General features: G+C 42.6%; 1 protein-coding gene across 2 annotated transcripts in view; it reads right to left on the reverse strand.

The window, feature by feature from the left end:
* Window positions 1-21115, reverse strand: part of tspan4a (tetraspanin 4a) — a 58146-nt gene that overhangs the window by 5492 nt on the left and 31539 nt on the right. For both annotated transcript variants that reach the window (XM_028956931.1, XM_028956930.1), the window contains 4 exons: window positions 17421-17612; window positions 10468-10542; window positions 1491-1592; window positions 267-398 (listed from right to left, as the gene is read on the reverse strand). In XM_028956931.1, coding sequence (XP_028812764.1) covers window positions 267-398; window positions 1491-1592; window positions 10468-10542; window positions 17421-17612 — 501 coding nt within the window. The remainder of the gene's footprint in view (window positions 1-266; window positions 399-1490; window positions 1593-10467; window positions 10543-17420; window positions 17613-21115) is intronic.

A 21115-nucleotide genomic window follows, 5' to 3' on the forward strand; every position in this document is an offset into this window, starting at 1 on the left:
GTAAATGGTCACCACCTGCAGGACCACGCCTTATTAGGGATGTCTTGCTAATTGCCTATAATTTCCACCAGTTAGATTTTGTTGTTTAAGTGTTCACTTTATTTTTTTGAGCAGTGTATATTTAATCACTAGCGCAAGAGCGTAACCTTCACACATTTACAGAAAACATTTACAAGATAAAAAAGACATAAACAACATGAATGAATATTATAATACTGATATCCAAGATGCTGATGACTGTTTATAGTGAAGAGTGTGTCTCTCACCGCAGTCCACCATGTTCCAGGGTTTTCCAGGCCACAATTATCACTGTATTCCAGACAGCAGGAGTCTGGAACACGGGAGGTGTTGTACACCTCAAACCAGTCCGTGTGATTGGTTACACCGCAACATCGGAACTAAAGTAGAAATAAAAAATAAAATAAAATCACCATTATCAGCCTGGCATGCAGCATGTGATCGTGATCTGCATTTTAAAAAAAGAGAGATTATAATTAACACACGCCATTACAGAAGTTATAATTTGCACTCCAGACATGTTCGACAACAAATTAATGGCTGGTCAAATTATGGCGCAAGCTCTTATGAGGCTTTTGAGAATTTAACACTAACTGCCCTACACACACGAATTCACAAAGGCCGACTTTTATTGCTCTTCTTGCTCTTGTCTTTCCTGGGCTTGTATAGGTGAGAAGTGAACGCTGCATGAATAATACAAAGGATTGCACATCAAAAGGACAAAAGAACAGAGTTCCACTGAGGATCTGCGAGGGTTTCTGTGACTGAACTCCTTTACTGTTGAATGGCCACATACCCTAACATGAGGACATTTATTTTTTACACAAAATGCCATGCCAAACAATTCTCATACTTACCAATGAGTGTATATGATAACACCTGATAATCGTATCTCTGACTCAAAATACATTTTTTTTTTGCAAAATCCAGTTTAATGTGTACAAAAAGTTTACGAGCCACAGAGGCAGTAGTTTTTTCACCCAATGTCCCAATTAATTGTATTAATTTGTCATTAAATGATCATAATTTGTTTATTAGGATAAACTGATCTATTTTATTTATGTATCATTAATTTATCCCAATAATTACCTATTTAATATATCAAACGTTATGCTAATCATATTTTTGCCTTTTCCACAACTCACTTCCCCTGGCATTTTTACTTGAGACCAACCTATTCCTTTTTTTGTTGTTGTCCTGCTTCAAAAGTATAGATCAGCCAACATGAGCTTTCCAAAGATATAGTTTATGGACACAAAATCTCCTACTGTGATGTCAGAGCTTATGTCAGAAACCAGCAGATATTTTCTGATTTTCAAACCACTACTTTATAAGGAGAGCCAAGGATGTGGGTGTGTTACTACCTGTCTGTCATCCCGGTATGTTTCTGACGCACCCTCTTCTCCCACGCTGCCCCTCACCCCTTCACCCCTTGAAGCAAAGGGTTCTGCAGAATAAAAATGGTAACTTACGTCAGTCTGTACGATGCTCCAGGCGTTGGTCAGGCCCACGTTGCCTTCAGTGCCAAAGAGCTGGAGACCTCTCTTCAAGTCGTTCTGGGCATAGTGATCAATCTGTGAAGGCCAACAAGGCGGGAGACAAACAAATCATTACAGCCAATGAGAGTGCAGATAAACAGATGAGCGAGAACTATAGCGGGTAGGCGACTGAGCTCGACCATTTGTCTGACTGTCGATAGTTAACACGAGGGGGGGTTCTGCACTACGTCCAGCACGAGCTGAAGCCTCCACTCATTAGTCTTTCTCCAGCGGCTATCGGAGCTGGCAGTAAAATTAGGGTTGAGAATTTGCAGCCAGTCCTGATCCAATATACATGGCCCTCTTCAGTTCCACAATGGGACCATCCTTTCATGGTGACATTTTATTGTCCTTGACTGCTCTATTGAAGTCATATATTATCAGAGCTTCATGAACTCCAGTCCATCCACAGACACTCAGCCGCTTGTCCGCAGGTGACAAAAATGCACAGTTCAGAAAAAAAACCTACATGTTTGAGGATGCTCAAACGGCTAAAGGTTAAGTGGTGCAGTGTCCAACACTATTCTTCTTTTAAATTGTAACATTTGAACATATTTTATGTCTCTTTGCAGGTTTTGCACTCATCACCCTACTCTTGTTACTTAAGTCTCTCTCTCCAAGTTATTAGGCTCTTTCTCATTTGAATACTGTAATGTTTAGATTTGCAACTAAAATATCCATGGTTCTCCACTCACGCAGATTGCATAATGTTTTCTTTCATATCCCAGAGAAGTAACAAAATCCCAGTAGAAAAAAAGTACCTTGAGATGGTAGAAGCACAAGGGTGGTAGTAGCCTAGTGGGTAACACACTCGCCTATGAACCTGAAGACCCAGGTTCAAATCCCACTTACTACCATTGTGTCCCTGAGCAAGACACTTAACCCTAAGTTGCTCCAGGGTGACTGTCCCTGTAACTTCTGATTGTAAGTCGCTCTGGATAAGGGCGTCTGATAAATGCTGTAAAATGTAAAATGTAAAAATTTGTACATGCGGTTTTATAGAAATATGACTTGAAAAGCTTCCAGCTGGGTAATTATAAGAACAAGAGCTCATGGATGTCCTACAGTAATAAGATCAGCTATGGAAAAACAATGAGTCACAATGATGTCAAACTTCATGTCCGGCATGTTTTTTTAATCACTTAACTCACTTACTTGTTTTAAAAATTTCATACTTCCTCGGCACATACTGACACTGTCACTACAGGTGACTGGAGAAATGAGAACATTTCAAATATTGATGATCCGGCACTTAGTGAAATCCAGCTGCGTTTGGCGGTCCCTGCAGACAAACGGGATAGTGATGCGAGCAGAATAATGTCCCCCGAATTAAGACCGAGTCCCTCTATGCATTCTTCTCAAGTCCAGACTTTAACAACCCAAATGACTAACAGTAGGGATGACGCTTGCCTTTTTAAACCCTGCCATGTTTTGCCATGTGATTTGCATTCATTTAAATTCATTCAAAATGCACTCAGAGCTCAATTTGGTAGGATGCACTGAAAGGCAAAATTAATTATAGAACACACAGGATAATATAGAGCTGCATCACATAGATTACTAAAGGCTAATTCAGGCTCCCTGTATAAGTGAAAATAACTGAAACATATACTTTTAAAAAGGTATTGCTCCGTATCCTCAAGATTTTGGAAAATATGCACAAATACAGATGATAAAAATGCAGAATATGGGCAGAAAGCTCCCTCTGCATTCGTAGCCATCTTCACAGTTGAACAAATATGGGACTTAAGCCAGATACACACACACCCCTCACTAGCGCAGGATAGGTGCTGCAAGTTCACTGCTACTGCGGCAGTAGTGCTGAAATCATTATTTATAACCTGGATTCCACCGATCCGCCTGAGCTCTACAGCATCAGCGCACTCGCACCCTGCCGTGAACCGAAACTGACACGTCAGTGGCGCCAGATTCGCACACACACATCACCAGATGAGACAGGTGATGCCAACTTCCCAGCATCTCGCTGGGCTCGAGGGCGGCGCTGTAACAATCCATCGATTCCCCTTAAAACCTGCCCTGGTCTAGCCGTGGCGCCGGTGACGCTTCGTTACAGCACAATAACACCAGCGCTGAGCCCAAGACGGATCTTTAAATACACCTGATAATGAGCTACTTACTCTAACAATTAGCCTATCAATCAAACTGACTGCCATTGACCTCCCGACCCGGCTCTTGAGTGAAACAGCGACTGGAAAGAGCAGTCATCTGCGCTCGGAGGGAAGATTTGGGGCGCTTCTGTGACCTCTCTGCCCCCCCCCCCTCCCCGACAGCTGATCGCCGCCCTCCAGTAAATCACTGCGGCTCGCAGCCCACTCCAACAATGCTCTGGTGTGACCTGAATAATGCATCGGCCCACATCCGCTCCCCCGCGGCCGTTGGCTGCTTATGGAGGGGGGGGGGGGGGTGGCCAAATTCGTTCATGTCCCGGTGAAATGACGTCCTCGCGGGGAGCGCGGGTCACACTCGCCAGAAAAACACTGCTTGCTGGAACGGTGCGAGGAGAAGGACGCGGGCTGCTCGCAGCGTTTGCTCCCAGTTGATTCAAGACTGCTGCGTCTCCAACTCTGCTGAGCTGGGCTACGCTATTAATTATTCAACGCGGGGGTAAGATGGCGAGGGAGACAGTGCAATGAAGAAAGGCAAGCAATAAAAAAAATAAAAAGCAGAGGAACGAAGAAGAAAGCCCTGATACGGTGGGAGAGAGAGAAAGAGAACAATTAAGGAAAAAGAGCGAATCAAATTTGGACTTGTGTTTGAACTTTAATGCCTTTGGAATCGAATTCACAGAGTTTCAGCACCGCAACATTCGATATGCGTTCCGTGTGTTGAAGTCATCGACACTTCATGCAGAGCTCAGCGCTGAATAAAACAGGGTGTCTGGGCGCGGCATGACTCTAATCAATTATCTCTATAGCAGCCTGCACCCTCCCTTTGGCGCCAGCAGCATGGAGTGTAACTTTCACATTTATCAAAGCCCACATCTGTTTGAGCAACAGATACCATCACCCCGGAGCATGCAAAATCACTCCGAATGAAGAAGATATCAATATTTTACTCTATTCTATGTGAAATATGCAACAACAGACCCAGACAGGGGCATCGACCTGAATCGGCCACAACATTAAAAGTAAACAGTGAACGTCGATTAAAGGCAGAAAAACATGACCGTGTCAGATCCGGCTCCAAAACAGCGGATTCTGTGGGGGTGTTCCTGGTAGGAAATGGTTAGTAGATACCAAAAGCGGCCCAGCACAAGGTCATTGAGCAATAAAGTCATGGGTTCACCCGAGGCTCACTGATGAAGTTATGTGCAGAGAGCAAAGCCCTGCCCAAGGAACACTCCTTCATGGTAACAGTATTCCCTGATGGCAGTGGCCTTATTCAGCGAGACGAAGTGTCCTGCTACATGGCAAAAAATAGTTCACAAATGGATTGAGGAAAACCAAAGGGTTTAAATTCCCCAGATCTCAATCCAATCGAGCACGTACCATCCATGGAGGCCCCGCCCCCCGACTTTAATGGACACCCTCAGAGGCCTTGTGGAGCCCATGATTTCAAAGCTGTCCAAGCAGGCATGAAGAACATTATTGAGCACGGCGGTTTTAATGTCCTTGATGACATCTCAGATCTCCCTGTCTACTGCACAATATCTCAATTTAAACCGTGTTTTTATGGTAAAGCAGCACGTAGGAACAAACACCCACAGAACATCAGAGAATAGAGTGTATAGACAGATGAAAGGATTGTTCAGAAATAAGAGCGACTGTTTGCCGCCATCACACACTCAATTTGCAAAATGCTATAATGTATATTCTCATCCTTTCTGTGCCGCTGCAGATGAATAGACAGAAGATTTCCGCTCCTTCCCCGCCTCCCAGTGTCTCCGACCTTGAGTCGATTCAGACCGGCATCAATGTTCACATGCACAACACACGGGGGAGAGCCATGAGTGATGATGGGTGAATGGGAAGATATGGGGGAGGGTGTGGCAGGAAGGGACAGAGAGAGACGTCGAGAAAGTCAACAAAAGTCAAGGGGAGAAAGAGACAGATATGGGACACTCCCCCTTTTGCCTCCAATGACTTCTGAAGGTATGCTTTGGAGAAATTTGAGGCCATGTCAGCATCTGAAACCGTTCTTGAAGCATTTTCGCGGCGGGGCAAGGCACATTATCCTGCTGATAGAGGGAACGGCCATCAGGGAAAACTGTCTCCATGGAGGAAAGTATTTGGTCAGCAACAATGTTTAGGTTGTGAACGTAGAAGAACATTCCCTAAAGCCACACGCTGCCTCTGGTAAGAGATGCATTTTCAACTCATCGATCTATTTTATTTGAAGTGAAAGTGAAGTGATTGTCATTGTGAAGTGCGGCCTCTGAATTGAACATGTCACCCTTGGTGAGCAGTGGGCAGCCATGACAGGCGCCCAGGGAGCAGTGTGTGGGGACAGTAATTCGCTCAGTGGCGCCTCTGTGGGACCTTGGCGGTTCAGGAGTCCAACCGGCAACCTTCCGATTCTGGGTCCGCCTCCTTACCTGCTACCACTGCCAATGCTCGTGTGACTATTGTATGCTGATTGGGTGGTGGACATGGGTCAGCATGGGGACCCTGAACGGGTCTGGTCTGGTATGTGTTCACTATGCAAATCGATTTTTCTTACTTGGACCACTTTTGGTAGGTCCTGACCTCTGCAGACCAGGAACATCTGAAGTTTTCATGAAGTTATAACCAAGTGACCTTGCCGGCACACTTTTTCAAAATTTCTTTCTGCTCCCAACACGTCACATAACAAGATAATCAATGACTGAATGGTTCACTTCACCCTCCAGTGTTATGGCTGGTCGATGTGAAAACGTGTTTCATGAGATGCATATTTAAACGTTCTTCATAAAATATTGCACATTGAATTCTAAATCGTTGCAGCTGGAGGCTACAAGAGAAGGCTACATTAGCCTTTATAAATATTACTGTAGAAATCAATAAGCACATATTACTTTATTCAAATGCATTGCGAATGCACATATTAACTGCAGCATAACTGTGAAAATGTTGAACCCACAGCCTAAAAGGGCAATGGTGTGAATGTATGTTTCTGTCACTCCCTCCCCCATTAAAAATAAAGGATAATTAACATCTGCTTAATTAAAAGTTACATATACAGAAACTGAGTGAAATTTTAGTTGCACATTTGCAGGGTGACAGTCTTAATTTTCCACACAGGCAATCTTTACTAACTCAATTAATATTAACATTTTTTCATTTTCATTTTTTTCATTGCAGGATGTGCCATTTTTTATGTTATCTCATATAGGTAAAAAATCCTGCTTCTAACTATAAATAGAGAACTTCTTTCGGAGGTGGGGAGCCGTCAAGGGAATCTCCCCGAGTCCCTCCTCTCTGATTTGGAAAGTAACCCTCTACTCCTGCCGGGTGTACCTGCTGTTCTAACACGGCCCGCGGGCTGCCGGGGGAACTGGTGGCTGAGTGTGAGCTGCAGGCTGTGCGCACCTCCGTTCCCCTGCTTGCAAGTGGCTGCTAATTAGCGCTCCCTTCTTCTTTTTTTTTTTTTTTTTATACTTCCCGGCCGAAGCAGATGGCAGACTTCGCTCCCTAACAGAGTGAAAAGTGGATGAGACACTGCCAACTGTTTAGAGCTGTTTGCGCTAAGTTCACAGATCCGACAGCAGAGCTAGGGCCAACGCTAGAACCGCTGAGTTGTCGCCACGGCATGTGGTATGAAATAAAACATGAAGTTCTAGTCAATGCATTAAACATATGAACATAGGACTGAATGACTGAGGGGACAAATGCCTCAGATGACAGGCAGAGAATCCGTCTCCCTGGCGCTTAGGCCCATGTGAAATCATGCAGCAGTGTTGCAAAGGGTGACCCTGAAAAGCCATTTCAAGTTGACAAGCTCTGTGCCACTATATAATTTACATATTCAACTCACGTACCAGGCTGCAGACTTGGAAGTATTTTGTAAAACATTTTATTTAAGTTCACACAAACCCGTAGGTTGTAACCCTGACATGAGGACGTGGGCCACTACATTCCGAGTAGTGGCACAGAGCTCCCAGCTGGAGCTTCTAGCTAGTATCCATATCTTATTTATGTGCATCTAGTTAGGAAAAGTGCACCCTGCCTTGCAGCCGATGCACCGGGACAGGCTCTAGCCCCCACAAGCCCGACATGGATCAAGTGGTCATGGATAGAGAGCGAATTTAGCTTGAAAAAGTTGGTCTGAAAATCAGCGCTTCTGTAGCCACCGAACATGATCCAGCCACAGAACCACAGGGCTGTTGAAATAAACAGAAGTTCAGAAAATGTGTGGAGCTCCTGCGCGACATCCGCGGTCTTCTCAGATCGTCGTTTGTCACACTCAACAATTTTAGTCATGGCGGCTGGCGTCTGCTGGACAGATTGGTGTCACTTTTGAGTGTCAGACTGAACAATAAAAAAACGACGGCAGATGAATTGTGACATTTGAGTCACGATTTGAGAACTACAGGAGGGTGAATCTGCTTCGTCTGTCAGAAATAATCCATTTGTAAATATCACCAAAGCATTGCACATTACTGTATATCATTGTTTCGTTTGAACCTTCTGTAGTTTCCTGTCTAAATGGGTTTTGCAGTTGTGTCACTTTAGAGTTTTTTTTTTTGTTTCAAATACTGTTCAGAGGCCCAAAATTGCACAACAAAGATGTTTTTGGTCCATCAAAAAAGCCAAATGGTGTTTGCAGCAGTGAAAATTGGAGGGGCCGATGACAATGAAAAGTCCAACCAAACCAAATCCTTCTGTTTTATCTCCACTACGCATCTCCAGTCCGCATTTTAATCTCTATCATTAAGGTGAAGCAGAGCCATTATTTCACTTTTATTACGATCTGATAATTGCAAATACAACATTATCAGAGAATGAGTCTCAAGCACATTTAAAAAGCAAATTATAGGAAATTACAGAGCAGGGATCCCACTGCAGTAATGCTATCATGCCTAATTTGTTCCTAATATTCTCCAGGCTCTACACAGTGTTGCATTGTGATTATTAAATGCCCATCTAGGTCCATTTTTATCTTAGGCATAATCGTAGGACTTGAAGAAAAAAAAAGTTAACACTGCATTGCTGAGAAAAACTGAGACACAAAAACACACAAACGTCTTCATTAATAGTTTACAAGTCATAAATATTTAATCCAATTATCACAACTTAACGCCTTCATTAAAGAGCAGTGCCCTTGTGGGCTTTAGATATTAACACATAAAAAATATGGAACACAGCGGAATGATGGCATTTTCTATAAGAGGGGTAAAAAGCAGGAGCGCGTTACTCATCACAGTGAGCGTAATTTACCATGACACCACTCAACGCAATGTCAACAGGCGGTACATGCTCATCACATCAGCATCACAATGGAAAGGTGAAGCCAAGAGGAGGAGCAACAGAAATGCGTAGGTGATTAAAGGTTAATCAGGCTTCTGCAGTTATGGGTCTGTGTCTCGAAACTGAAATATGGAGGCGTGCAGTGATGGACACATATGGAGAACAAAGATTTTTTTTTTTACTCCAAACATATTACCCCTCTGAGGAGAATTCAGAGGAATTGTCTGCGGTCGAAACGCCTACACTGTCCAAACGGGTGAAGCTAAGACACGTTCACGTTGAACAGTGTGTGTTTTCTGGCGTGAAGTAGCCACCCCAGAGACTGAATGCTAAACAGAATAACTGGAGTGCGAGCGAGTGAGTGTTCACTGATGAACAGGGCTGTGGGCTCGATTTATCCTCCCAAGACCGCGCTGTGAATCTGTTTTAAGAGACACTCATGTATTCACGCTTTCATTGCAGCCGCTGAGGGCAGCCTCTGAGCAGAACAATGAGGGCCAGGAATGAAAACTGAGTTCATTGTCTGCAATGAGATCTGGAGAACTTTACATATTAATTAAAATTGGACCTAATTGTATCATCATCGGTACTCACTTCACAAAGACATTTACCTTTACGCCATTTATCAGATGTCCTTATCCAGAGCTACGATCAGAAGTTATAGGGACAGTCCCCCTGGAGACAGTGACTAAATGTGACTAAGGGACACACTGGTAGTGGGGTTTGAACCTGTGACGATGTGGTTTTCTGATTCATAGTTCAGTATCTTACCCTCTAGGCTACTACCACCCCTGGCCAGAAATATAATGGCTGTCAAAATGAACATGCTATTCGCTGCAGTTTTAGATCTTTTACATATTAAAATAAATGAACAACATTAACGCAGCTGCATTTTGTTTACTGCAGGCTCACATGTGCATGTTGCGTCAATGCTTCAGGGTGGGTGTGTCTCTCAATTCAAATAAATGGTGCAATGGCCGGAAACCTACGGTCAACTGAAAAGGATGCAGAACGGGGGAAGCAACATTATTAAGGCAGGAAATTAAGACTGGGTCCTGCTTGTGTCCTTTTGTAGGGCACCTGTGAGTGATCAGGGGGTGGTGGTAGCCTAGTGGGTAACACACTTGCCTATGAACAAGAAGACCCAGGTTCAAATCCCACTTACTACAATTGTGTCCCTGAGCAAGACACTTAACCCTGACTGTCCCTGTAACTACTGATTGTAAGTCGCTCTGGATAAGGGCGTCTGGTAAATGCTGTAAATGTAAATGATCAGAACCCAACCCATCATGTGAACGGGTGCCACCTTGGTGAGCCCAGGCAGAAGCAAGGTATTACAGTACTGTTACAGTACTGTTACAGTACAGTACTGTTTCCCACACTCAAATATTATATCAGACTGTGTTAGTAAGAATTACGCTCAGTTCATTCTTTGCAAAAAATTATTTACTTACATTTTTTTTATTTACTGACAGCCCAAATAAAAAATAATGAAAAGGACTTACCTGATCCTGGTGGGCAAAGAAGATGATGATGAACAGAATCTCCAAAAAGAAGATCAAGAGAAGCAGGATGAAAAACTGTTGAGAGAGAAAAGAGAGAGGGGAGGGGGTGAGGCACTTAGAAAAGACATTTCGGGAGATATGTATCGCTGACCATGACCAGCAGCAAGCCACCGACAGCGCGAGAGCGTGAAGCAGCTGGTGATATATAGTAACCTCGGGAGGGGGTGATTTAATGCCCCTTATTCGTCCACTCCTCTCTCTACCCTCTCTCTAGCCTCGCCAGATGACAGCACCGCCGCATCAGTCATCACGCTCTCTCTGCGCCGCACTCGAGCAGCACACTTTTCACCAAACACCGTGAACTCATCATCTGCAGACGAAACATCTGTATCTTTCATCACCAGAGGATAAAAACAGTAGAGACAGCAAGTTAACCAACAGACCAGGATGAGAATTACGTATTTGTCACTATTTTCAGGAGAAATTTGGTAGTGAGCGTGGTCCCCTTGGTATTGGAGTGTAGAGAATTGTGGGAAATGAAGGAGAAAGAGAGATGGATGACACACTAGACTTGCTCTGTATCTGGCATATTGACAGGAGGAGGTTTAAATCATTCAGTATGAGCACAGAAGAAACATGAGAAGCAGGATGCTCCCTTTTTAAAATTTTGTTAATAAAAACTTCTGGACTCCAGAAATAATTGTAACAAAACATAGATTTATGTCATCTGTTTCTGTAAATCTGGAAAATGTATAAGATGTGACATTAACAATACAAATGAGACAATTATTTTGAAGCTCTGGAAAAATACGTTCACTATCATCCTACAGAATACCAGAAATAAATTTTGCATGACACCGATTGTGTGATGTATTGAAATTCTTATATGATACATAATGTCAGTCATTTCAGTGGGTTCTATGGTACTTGAAGTGTATGGAATTATATGATTTACTATTTGGAATGATCTTCCTATATTATTGTGTGTATATAATATATTCATACCATATATTAATGAATGTGAAGTGATTGATTACAATTGTGATACACAGCAGCACAGCACACAGTGCACACATTTGTCCTCTGCATTTAACCCATCACCCTGAGTGAGCAGTGGGCAGCCATGACAGGTGCCCGGGGAGCAGTGTGTGGGGACGGTGCTTTGTTCAGTGGCACCTCAGTGGCACCTTGGCAGATTAGGAGTCAAACCAGCAACCTTTTGATTACAGGGCCACTTCCTTAACCACTAGGCCACCACTAACCCAAAGAAATCATAGAAATTCACCGAAATCACTGAACATGAGGGCGACACGATGCCCTGTGATGATATAAAGTTCCTCCTCTCTAAGATATCCAGGTCATTAGCAAGTCCCTGCTTTGTTGTACATACCTATTTATTTCTGCTAGTCCAGAAGGCATGTTTGCCGTGATGCCACATGCGATGGGCGAAATACAGGCCCTGACTGTCAAAGAGCCATTGCAAAAGAGAGAAAGCTCATGAAATATTGTGACTGCTATATGGAATTCTTTACATGAAAGAATAACCCGTTGAATAAAGCATTCAAAAATCAAGGCAGTGTCAGGTTCTGATGAAACTTCCCAAACATCCCTGTTGGCAGAATCCATTAGTGGAAGAGACAAACGGAAGAGGGGCTTATGATGAGAAATGATGAGCTGAAAGCATTCTCAGCCCACGTTTTCCTGTAGATACTGGCAGAAAGTTGCATTGCACATTTTTTGCCTCGTACAGCAAATGTGTTATTGTGTTAACAACAGTGTGTTAGCATCGGTGTGCAAAAGCAAACAAAGGTGAATTATATTGACTTTCTGGATACAAATAGAGAATAAATGAAAGCGTTCATGGAAAAGGTCATTAAATCATGGGTTTAGCCCTATAGTTCATGAGTAATGAAGTCATGAAGACATTGACTGAGTACAACTTACGTCTGAATCCTCATTCAGTGTTACCTAAATGAATAGGCTGATAATTTGTTCTGCAAGTCCCTGCCACTAGTGGCCGCCACCTACACAGGACTGTTGCATGTTCTTGACATTCAGTTCAAGTTGTGTTGGATGCAGTGGGACAGCGATGCTAGATTTTCCAAAACTGCTGCCCTTGTGAGATGTTCTCGGTGTGCATTGTTAGCATCTAACGAGGTCAACGGAAAGTCCCAAGGGCCACGGATGCATATGAAGATTTGCCCATCTGGTAATACAAAAGAGCTACTATAGCGCAAGCTGCTGACGACCATAATGCTGTCCGTGATAATAAGGTGTCAGAACACACAGTCTGCAGCACAGCTTGCTGTGTAGGGGCATAGCAGTTAAAGTGACCATTCTATGGTGGAGATGGTGTGACGCTCTAGGCAAAGTTCTCCTAAGAAAAAATTGGGTCCTGCATTAATCTAAATGTTACTTTGACATGCATGTTATTGTCTTTCCCTCCTCTGCTTCCTTTTATCTTCACTCACATAATTTCTTCCCTTTTTCCCCCTGTCGTTCTCACACTCTCCCTTATCTCTCATCACTTTACATCAGATGTGCTAAAGGTTAATGTTCCATCCTTCCCCCTCCAGCCATTAAAGAGACACTGGAGATGAGAAGCTGAAGCGAAAAGGAGAAGCAGTGACGTAAATAGCTGTTAACAAGTAAACATCTCTCTCCCTGGCAAGCCTGGGAATATTTTACCATAAATTCGGAATATGCTGCAGGCGCTAATGTCCTCCAAGGTTATATCACCTGTTCCAAGCCAGCAGGCAAAAGTCAAGACCCATTACAACATGTGAGCTGCATCGATTTTGGTTTCACGAGCCAGTTGCTCTGCCAATATATTCATAACTCTTTGTGTGTTTTGGACCTGAGACTGTCATCACATTAATTTTTTTAAGGGCTTTGAAATATATATTTTTTAAAAGTGCTTGAAGGAACAGAGCAGGAATATGAGTTTGGAGTGCATAGCAATGTTATGCATAATGAGATGCTGCCACCATTACCACTGCTTTCACATCCATCCACTGAAGGCTGATCTAACTTGATTGTCCTACCACTGGAACATCACTCATGAGGTTTTTTTTTTTCACGGCGTTACATGCGGAAAAAGGCAGAACGCTATGGGGTTGATTTTGTGGAATTACAATGGATGCAGAATGTCACATCAACTCTGTCTTCTTGATTTACAGAAATAAGCAGAAACAAGAAAGAACAGCTGGCAACTTACATATCAAGTCAAGTCACTTTATGCATGCAGCACTGTTAAAACCACCAGAGGCTGACCAAAGTGCTTTACAGTATAAAATATGCTTAAAAGATGCAAGAGAGTATATATATGTGCATTTATTTGTATATATGTAAAAAGAAATGTATAATGTAAAAGGGATAAAAATATAACTTCATAGAACCATGGCAGATTTGGAAAATGTTCCCAAGAGCTGTTTAGGATGGAGAGCAGATGGCCTCAGTGCCAGTCAATATTAGTGAGGTCACTGAAACTGCCTGGTGCTACACAATTCAATACTTAAAAATTACATTTTTAAAATCCACTCCATATTTCACGGTGAAACAGTGTAAAGATACTAGAATGGGAGCGAAGTGGCACTGTGCAGCTGCAGATAAGGCCGCGCAGTCTGGCTGACCCCAAAATAAAGTGTGCTACAGTCATCTCGTAGGGAGGAAATAAAAGCAACGTTTCAAAGTCACTAAAAGAAAACATGCTCTTGACCTTGTTTAAAATGCTGAGATGAAGTTGGAGAGGAGAAACTAACTACCACCCCAGGAGTCATTATTGCTGACGCCCTGAAGGTGAACTTTAATTATGTTTCTCCAACTTTAAAATGGGAGGAAAGTGTGTCGTCCCTTCCTCCTCCGTTTTCTCTCCAGAAGTAAAAAAACACAACACTTCCAGTGCCAGTAGAGTATCTTGTAGATACGATACTGGTCACTGTGGTTCAACATGGCAACTCATGATGAGGATTTTGAATGACAGAATTGATGTTCTACATAAAGATGGCCTGGCCTATAAGAAGATTGCCAACACCCTGAAACTGAGCTGCGGAATGGTGGCCAAGACGATGCAGCGGTTCCAACGGTTTAGCAGGACCGGTTCCACTCAGAACAGGCTGAGAGCATGTGAACTGCAGACGACGCACAAAAGACAAGTAGACTAAGGACATGGATTACTCAAACCAGGTCCTGTGGTCTGGTGAGGCCAAGATAAACTTATGTGGTTCACATGGCGTCAAGCATGTGTGGGGGCAAGACATTGAGAGAACAAAGACAAGTGTGTCTTGCCTACAGTCAAGCACGATGGTGGGAGTGTCATGGTTTGAGGCTGCTGAATGCTGAACATAAAAGCCAACTTGTTCTGTGACACATGCTGTGACACAACTTGTTCTGTGATAAATGCTGTAAATGCTGTAAATGTAACAACCAGCCTAGTGTAGTAGTAGTGGTAGTAGCCTAGTGGGTAACACGCTCGCCTGTGAACCAGAAGACCCAGGTTCAAATCCCACTTACTATCATTGTGTCCCTGAGCAAGACACTTAACCCTAAGTTGCTACGGGGGGGGGGGGACTGTCCCTGTAACTACTGATTGTAAGTCAGTGGATAAGGGCGTCTGATAAATGCTGTAAATGTAAAATTGTAAGCAGAAGCAGAGCATGATCCCCTAAAATTTGGACGTTTTCACTTTAGAGTTGTGCTCTCTCTTGTTGTCTGTGGTTCAGTCATTAATGGCTGATTTTTGTGTTTTGAGGGGACAGAAAATTGGCACTGTTATACAAGCTGGACACTGACTACTTTACATCGTATCAAAGCATCATATCGCCAGTGTTTTCCCAAGGAACAATATAATAATATAATAATATATCTTCCAGTATTCTGATTGGTGAGCAAGTGAATGGGACATCACTGGACACTTCCTACACTCTGCATCTCAAGTAGCACTGTGAAAATATCTCCATAAATGTCATATTTGCATATTTTGGATGAAAAAACTAGAACAGATATTGCTGGACCCTCAAAATCGTCTTAGCAATTGCGTATAAGGAATCAGCTGGTTCTGTGCACATGCATGGTACATTGGGATTTGTGTTGCATGAGGTTTTTTATTTAATCCATTGGGAAAAGCAGCAATATCCGAGTGCGGCGGTTATGTGGAAAAATATAATTACAGATTGGCAAGCATGAACCCCAAGACACCGATCTCCTAACCCTGATTTCCATTGAAAAAAAAAAAAAAAAACTCTAGACACCCCATTGTGGGAGCAGATAAAGCTGTACCACAGATCAATGGCCTTCAAGGCTGCCATTCTCCAGCGCAGAAATAACAGCTGTTCACCTAAGTTCTCATAATGTAAACAGCGGGCATATTGCCTCGGCCCAGAGCTACACAGCAGGTCTGAGCGCCGATTCAGATTCATGTCAATAAGCTTGTCTCCGACCTCCGACCTTGCTCATAATTCCATCAAGACGAAGAGCAGAGGTAATTTTAAGGCTCAGTGACTCCAGAATGACTCAGATCATATGATCTTGGGGAGCACGGATACGATCTTTGAAGCTGGATGGGGAATAAATAAAAGGGCACATGGAAAAGACCAATTTAGTTGGGTTTAACACTATAATTGATCACTTCCTTCCCGCATACACTTTCTTCGAAATCCTCCATCTACTTGGCAAATGAGAGAATGAACTGAGAACATTTCTTATGACATCTGTGAGATAGAAATGTTTAATATTAATTACACCCTATGACACTACGAACCAAAACCAGTTTGGCTCCTTTAGTAAATAAGCATGGCCCACAGTCTAGACTAGCATGACAAACCCAAATTTCCTTGTAATCTACTTTTTGCCCACTTTTGTGCAAGAACACACAAAAGCCTTTTATTCATATACATGAAATCTCAATTGAAATCTTTTGAGTCTAATTGTGGGTGAGGGTTTTTTGGGGGGGGTAATGTGCTATATAATATTAATGCCTTGTTGAACTGCCAAAAAAAAACTGAATGGAAATGTCAGATCTGATGCTAATGATCAAGCCTGTCTAGTGGACTCATTAGAAGGCTTTCCCCCTGTGGGTTTTAATTAACGTACCATGCTGTGCACAGCGATCGCCCACCTTATCAAAATGATCTCACTGGAACTACAGTGGTAAAAATACAGTTGATGAGTTCTTAAAAAACGCAACAGTCAGAGCGAGAACAGTGTTCATTTCATTGGCAAAATGTAGACAATAAGCGGTTTTAAGTAAAAAAATCCATAAAAAAAGTTATTAATTTTAAACACACCAAATCAGTTTAGCATACAATTGCATAGCAACATTTGTGCTTCAGTCAGTGCATTTATTATGATTCAAAGGCAACCTTCAAAACCAGCAGAAGCATAAGTGCCAGAAGGAGGTCGGTCATTATCTATTAAAAATCCTGAGAATCTTTTTAGCCAAGCATTCCATAAAAGTTAAATCCAGATACAGTATGATGATCACCTCATCACCTAGTCTGTCCTAGATAGACCACCATTGATGTCTTCTACCATAACCACTCAGTCCCAGTCACCCAAATCTAGCAGGATCTTCAAATATTGTCATCACCATGTGGAATAATTAATAGAACTGTGGGGCTTGTCAAAACCCATTGAGACATACGGTATGTGATTTTTGGGCTAAATAAGAAACACCGCAGTGTTGACATTGGACAGCTTTTTCAGAACAGAGATGTAAGTCTGCTGAACACATTAAAACCCAGGTTTTTTGTAATAGAAGCTTTTCATGCAGGAATACACAGCGCTTTAACAGAGTGCTCAGTGGGGTTATGGTTTGGCGGGTGGTAGGATGTATCGATTTGTATTTGCAGACTGAATAACTGTTTTCACCTTAGCCATTTGACAGTGATCAATGTTGTTCTCTGAGTCGTGTGTGAATCAGCGCTCTCTTTTCCCAAGGTGTGGCAGGTACTTACGCTCAACAGCAGAGGGCGGCTTTCCTTGACCGCCCCGACGCAGCCAATGCAACCAATGACCATGACAATAGTCCCCACGGCGATAAGGACGTTGGCAGCGGAAAGGGATGGGAAAGAGGAAGAGAGGGTGGCAAAGTTGCCCTGGGTCACGGACAGCCACACCCCCACTCCCAGAATACCACAGCCCCCCAACTGTAGAGAAAGAGAAAAAGAGAGGGAGAGAGAGAGATGGGAAAGGCAAAAAGAAAACACATCAATTCCTATATCAGGACAACAAAACAATGCATGAACACACAGGAACTGTCTTTAAATAAATGCTGATTGAATGTATGAGGAAATACATCATGTCCTCAGCGGTGCTCTCACTGTGCCGCACCGCCAGTGGTAAGGTGATGGATGGATGGTTGAAAATGCCGCTGTGGTTCCCAACACATTACTTCTGGTGCAATCACACACACAGAACCCGCTGTCTAATTCTAAACTTCCAGACCTCAGACTGCAACATGCCCACCATGCATTAATTATATTAATACCCATATCATATATTTCTCAATATAAGTGATTGTAGTAAGTTCATCATGTCTCAGCAAGTGTTACAGATGTGATAAGCTCAGTGGTAAAGTAAAATTGTCATAATTCCTGACTAGCACAGAAATATTACCACAGTGCTGAATCTCATTTGCAAAATTCATTAGCAAACCTTCACCCTTGTTAGAAGGAGTAAAAAAACAAAACAATAATATAATAGTGACAAAACCTCCAAGCTACGTCCTGGTGGTGGAGAAATAAGATCTGAGACACAAAACTCATTATCTCTAAAAACTGATTCCTGAGGCTTGGAAGTCTTCAGATTTAAGTATACCATCTTAAACAAAAAAAAAACATATTCTGAAAATAATTTTATTAATCTCTAGCAGTATAGTCAGACTGCTCACATGAGCTCAGTTCATGGAGAGAGAGATTGTGTCACAAAAAAAGCATAAGATCTGATGTCTCAGCCAGTATTTTCAAGGCTGAGCTAAAAATTCACACTAGTGTGTGTGTGGTGATGTGTGTGTGTGGGGAACGCTTTAAAGGGCAGCTCATTTGCATTCAGTCTCATGTCCGTTCCTCACCATACACTGCTGAGATTTCCTCTCAAAAAAAAACAAAACAATAACATAACTATTAATACCAGTGTCGAAACCTATAAAAATCTGTAATTCACAATAATCTCCATACACCATTCATTTAAACACAGATTATTAAACTAAAACCCAATCAAACCCTTTCACTGAAAATGATTAGATCTGCAATGGCAAAAGCTTTGTAATCCTTCATAATTCATATATGTAGACATAGACCAAAATTCAAACCAAAAAATATCCAAAAGCCCAAACTTTGCATAACACATGTACCCACAGCATGAAATCTATTTGACTGCTTGCTCATGCTGTTTAATGACCAAGAGTATCACCCATGAATAAATGATTCAGCCATCAGGCCTGGTTCTGGATTAAACTCCGAATAATTGCCAGGACTCGCAAGGGAGACCCGAACAGTACTGTACTGCTTTCTCCACCATATTAAAAACGATATCTAAAATGGATGTTCACTGGTTGTCAACACCTGCCATCTCTTCCGCCCCTTCTCTTGTTTTATGGCTGTGCGCTGAAAGCACCAAACTGTCAAACGCTGCTCGGTGGCACCTCACAAAAACACACACTGTACCAGCGACCTTGCACTCTCCTGCTCAGAAACCCTCCTGGTATCCATAACACGGCTAAGAAGGATCTGCCTGGAAACTCTATAAATACCCTCTGCCTTGGAAAGAAGGAGTACAGTGATAGAGAAAGAAAGGCGGAGGGGGGAGGGAGGTATTAAACATAATGGGAAAAAGAATGGGCACAGAGAGAGAGAGAGAGAGAGAGCAAGCAGAGGATGAGAGGAACGCAGAGATGCCGAGTAATCAGTAATCGCCTGATCTCCTTCTACCTCTCTGTGGATTTTGGTAGTAGACGTAATCACTGCAGCCAGCCGAGACCACACCAATGCATAAAAAATACATACAGTCCACATATTCCTATATGCAATATAAGCAAATGGAATGATAAGGGAACGTGAAAGGGACTGTGAACGTTGTTGTTGTTGTCCTCAAGGGGACCTCAGTGGCACCTTGATGGTTTGGGATTTGAACCCGCAACCCTACGAGTCTGCTTCCTTACACATTAGGCCAACCACTGCCCACCCCCACCACCACTGCGCGCATTAGAATGCAGAAGGAACAATTAATACAGGCTTCAATTTTAAATTGTTAACAGAATATGAAGAGCATGTCTATTCATCCCTTACAAAACTGCACCTACGTAAGTATATAGACAACTGAACACACACACACACACACACACACATACACACTGTTCATACTTCAGAAATCAGTACAGTGGGCTTTGTTCAGGGCTCCAACTTGCATTTATATTCAGCAGCTGAAAATGTACACTATCAGGATTTCCTGTGGAGTCACCCAACAACAACTATGCTTCGGGAGAAAGGAGGTCTTGGAGAGCCCAGGCAGGATAACGAACAATTCTAATATTCCGTAGGATCTCTACACAATTAAATTTGTGATGTTTGAGGACGTGTTAAGCAGATTTGTTACAATGCATTACTCAAATCTGATTTTATTAATGCTCTCTCGATCAGAAACACCGGTCTGAACCGTTTGCACTTTTATATTGGTACGGACACAAAACTGTTATGCTTTCCACCCCGCCAATGAGTCACAGTCTCCCTTCCACTAAAGAGCTCCATCGAAGCACTCCATGTACATTTCATGACCTGCCGGCACGTGTGTTCTGAACAGCCTGAGAGTGAGACGCCACATATCAAATATGAAGTGATTTCAGAACATCATTTCAGTGTGGTTCAAAATTGACTATTGAATTTCTCATTATGTGTGGTTTTACGCTGTTCATTCTTTCATTCAAAAAGCAAACCCAGTAGTGTGATTTTTTTTGTCCTGTTATTCAAAACTGAGCGTCAATCAGAGTCTTTCAAATTTACCCCATACCACAATAAAAATCCAAGTGATACACTTTATTGCCCCTTATTCAGGGACAATAAAGTACCCTGTAGAGTAAATAACACAGTTTAGGCCTTCACTTCAGTCCCAGTCATAAGAGAAGTGCTGTTTGACTGACTTCAGAACTCAGAGCAACAATCAATACATAAAAGCAAAATACAAAGGCCCTCCTTTGATGAATTATTAAAACAGAAGCAGCATGGCTCAGAGTTGCAGAACATTTCACTGGTTGACTTCACACTTCACAAAGCATCACAGTTTTTCTTCCAGACCAGTGGAACTATTACATTTACATTTAGGGCATTTATCAGATGCCCTTATCCAGAGCGACTTACAATCTGTAGTGAAAGGGACAGGCTCAAGGTGAAGCGTCTTGCTCAGAGACACAATGGGAGTGAATGGGGTTTGAACCTGTAACTTTGTAGTCTTCTGCTTAATATGCACATTACACACTAGGCTAATCCCACCCTTAGTATTAGGAACCACATACACCAACAAAGCTAAAAACATAATTATAGTTACAGCTTTAATACTAAGCACAGAATGATCATAGGCAACAATAAACAAGCGACTCCAGGAAGTGAAACAAGAGAAGAGTCAGTATTGAAGTGGATGGCTATTAGTGGATCCCCTT

This window comes from Denticeps clupeoides, chromosome 16, assembly GCF_900700375.1.
Source record: "Denticeps clupeoides chromosome 16, fDenClu1.1, whole genome shotgun sequence".
In the NCBI taxonomy this organism is placed as follows: Eukaryota; Metazoa; Chordata; class Actinopteri; order Clupeiformes; family Denticipitidae; genus Denticeps; species Denticeps clupeoides.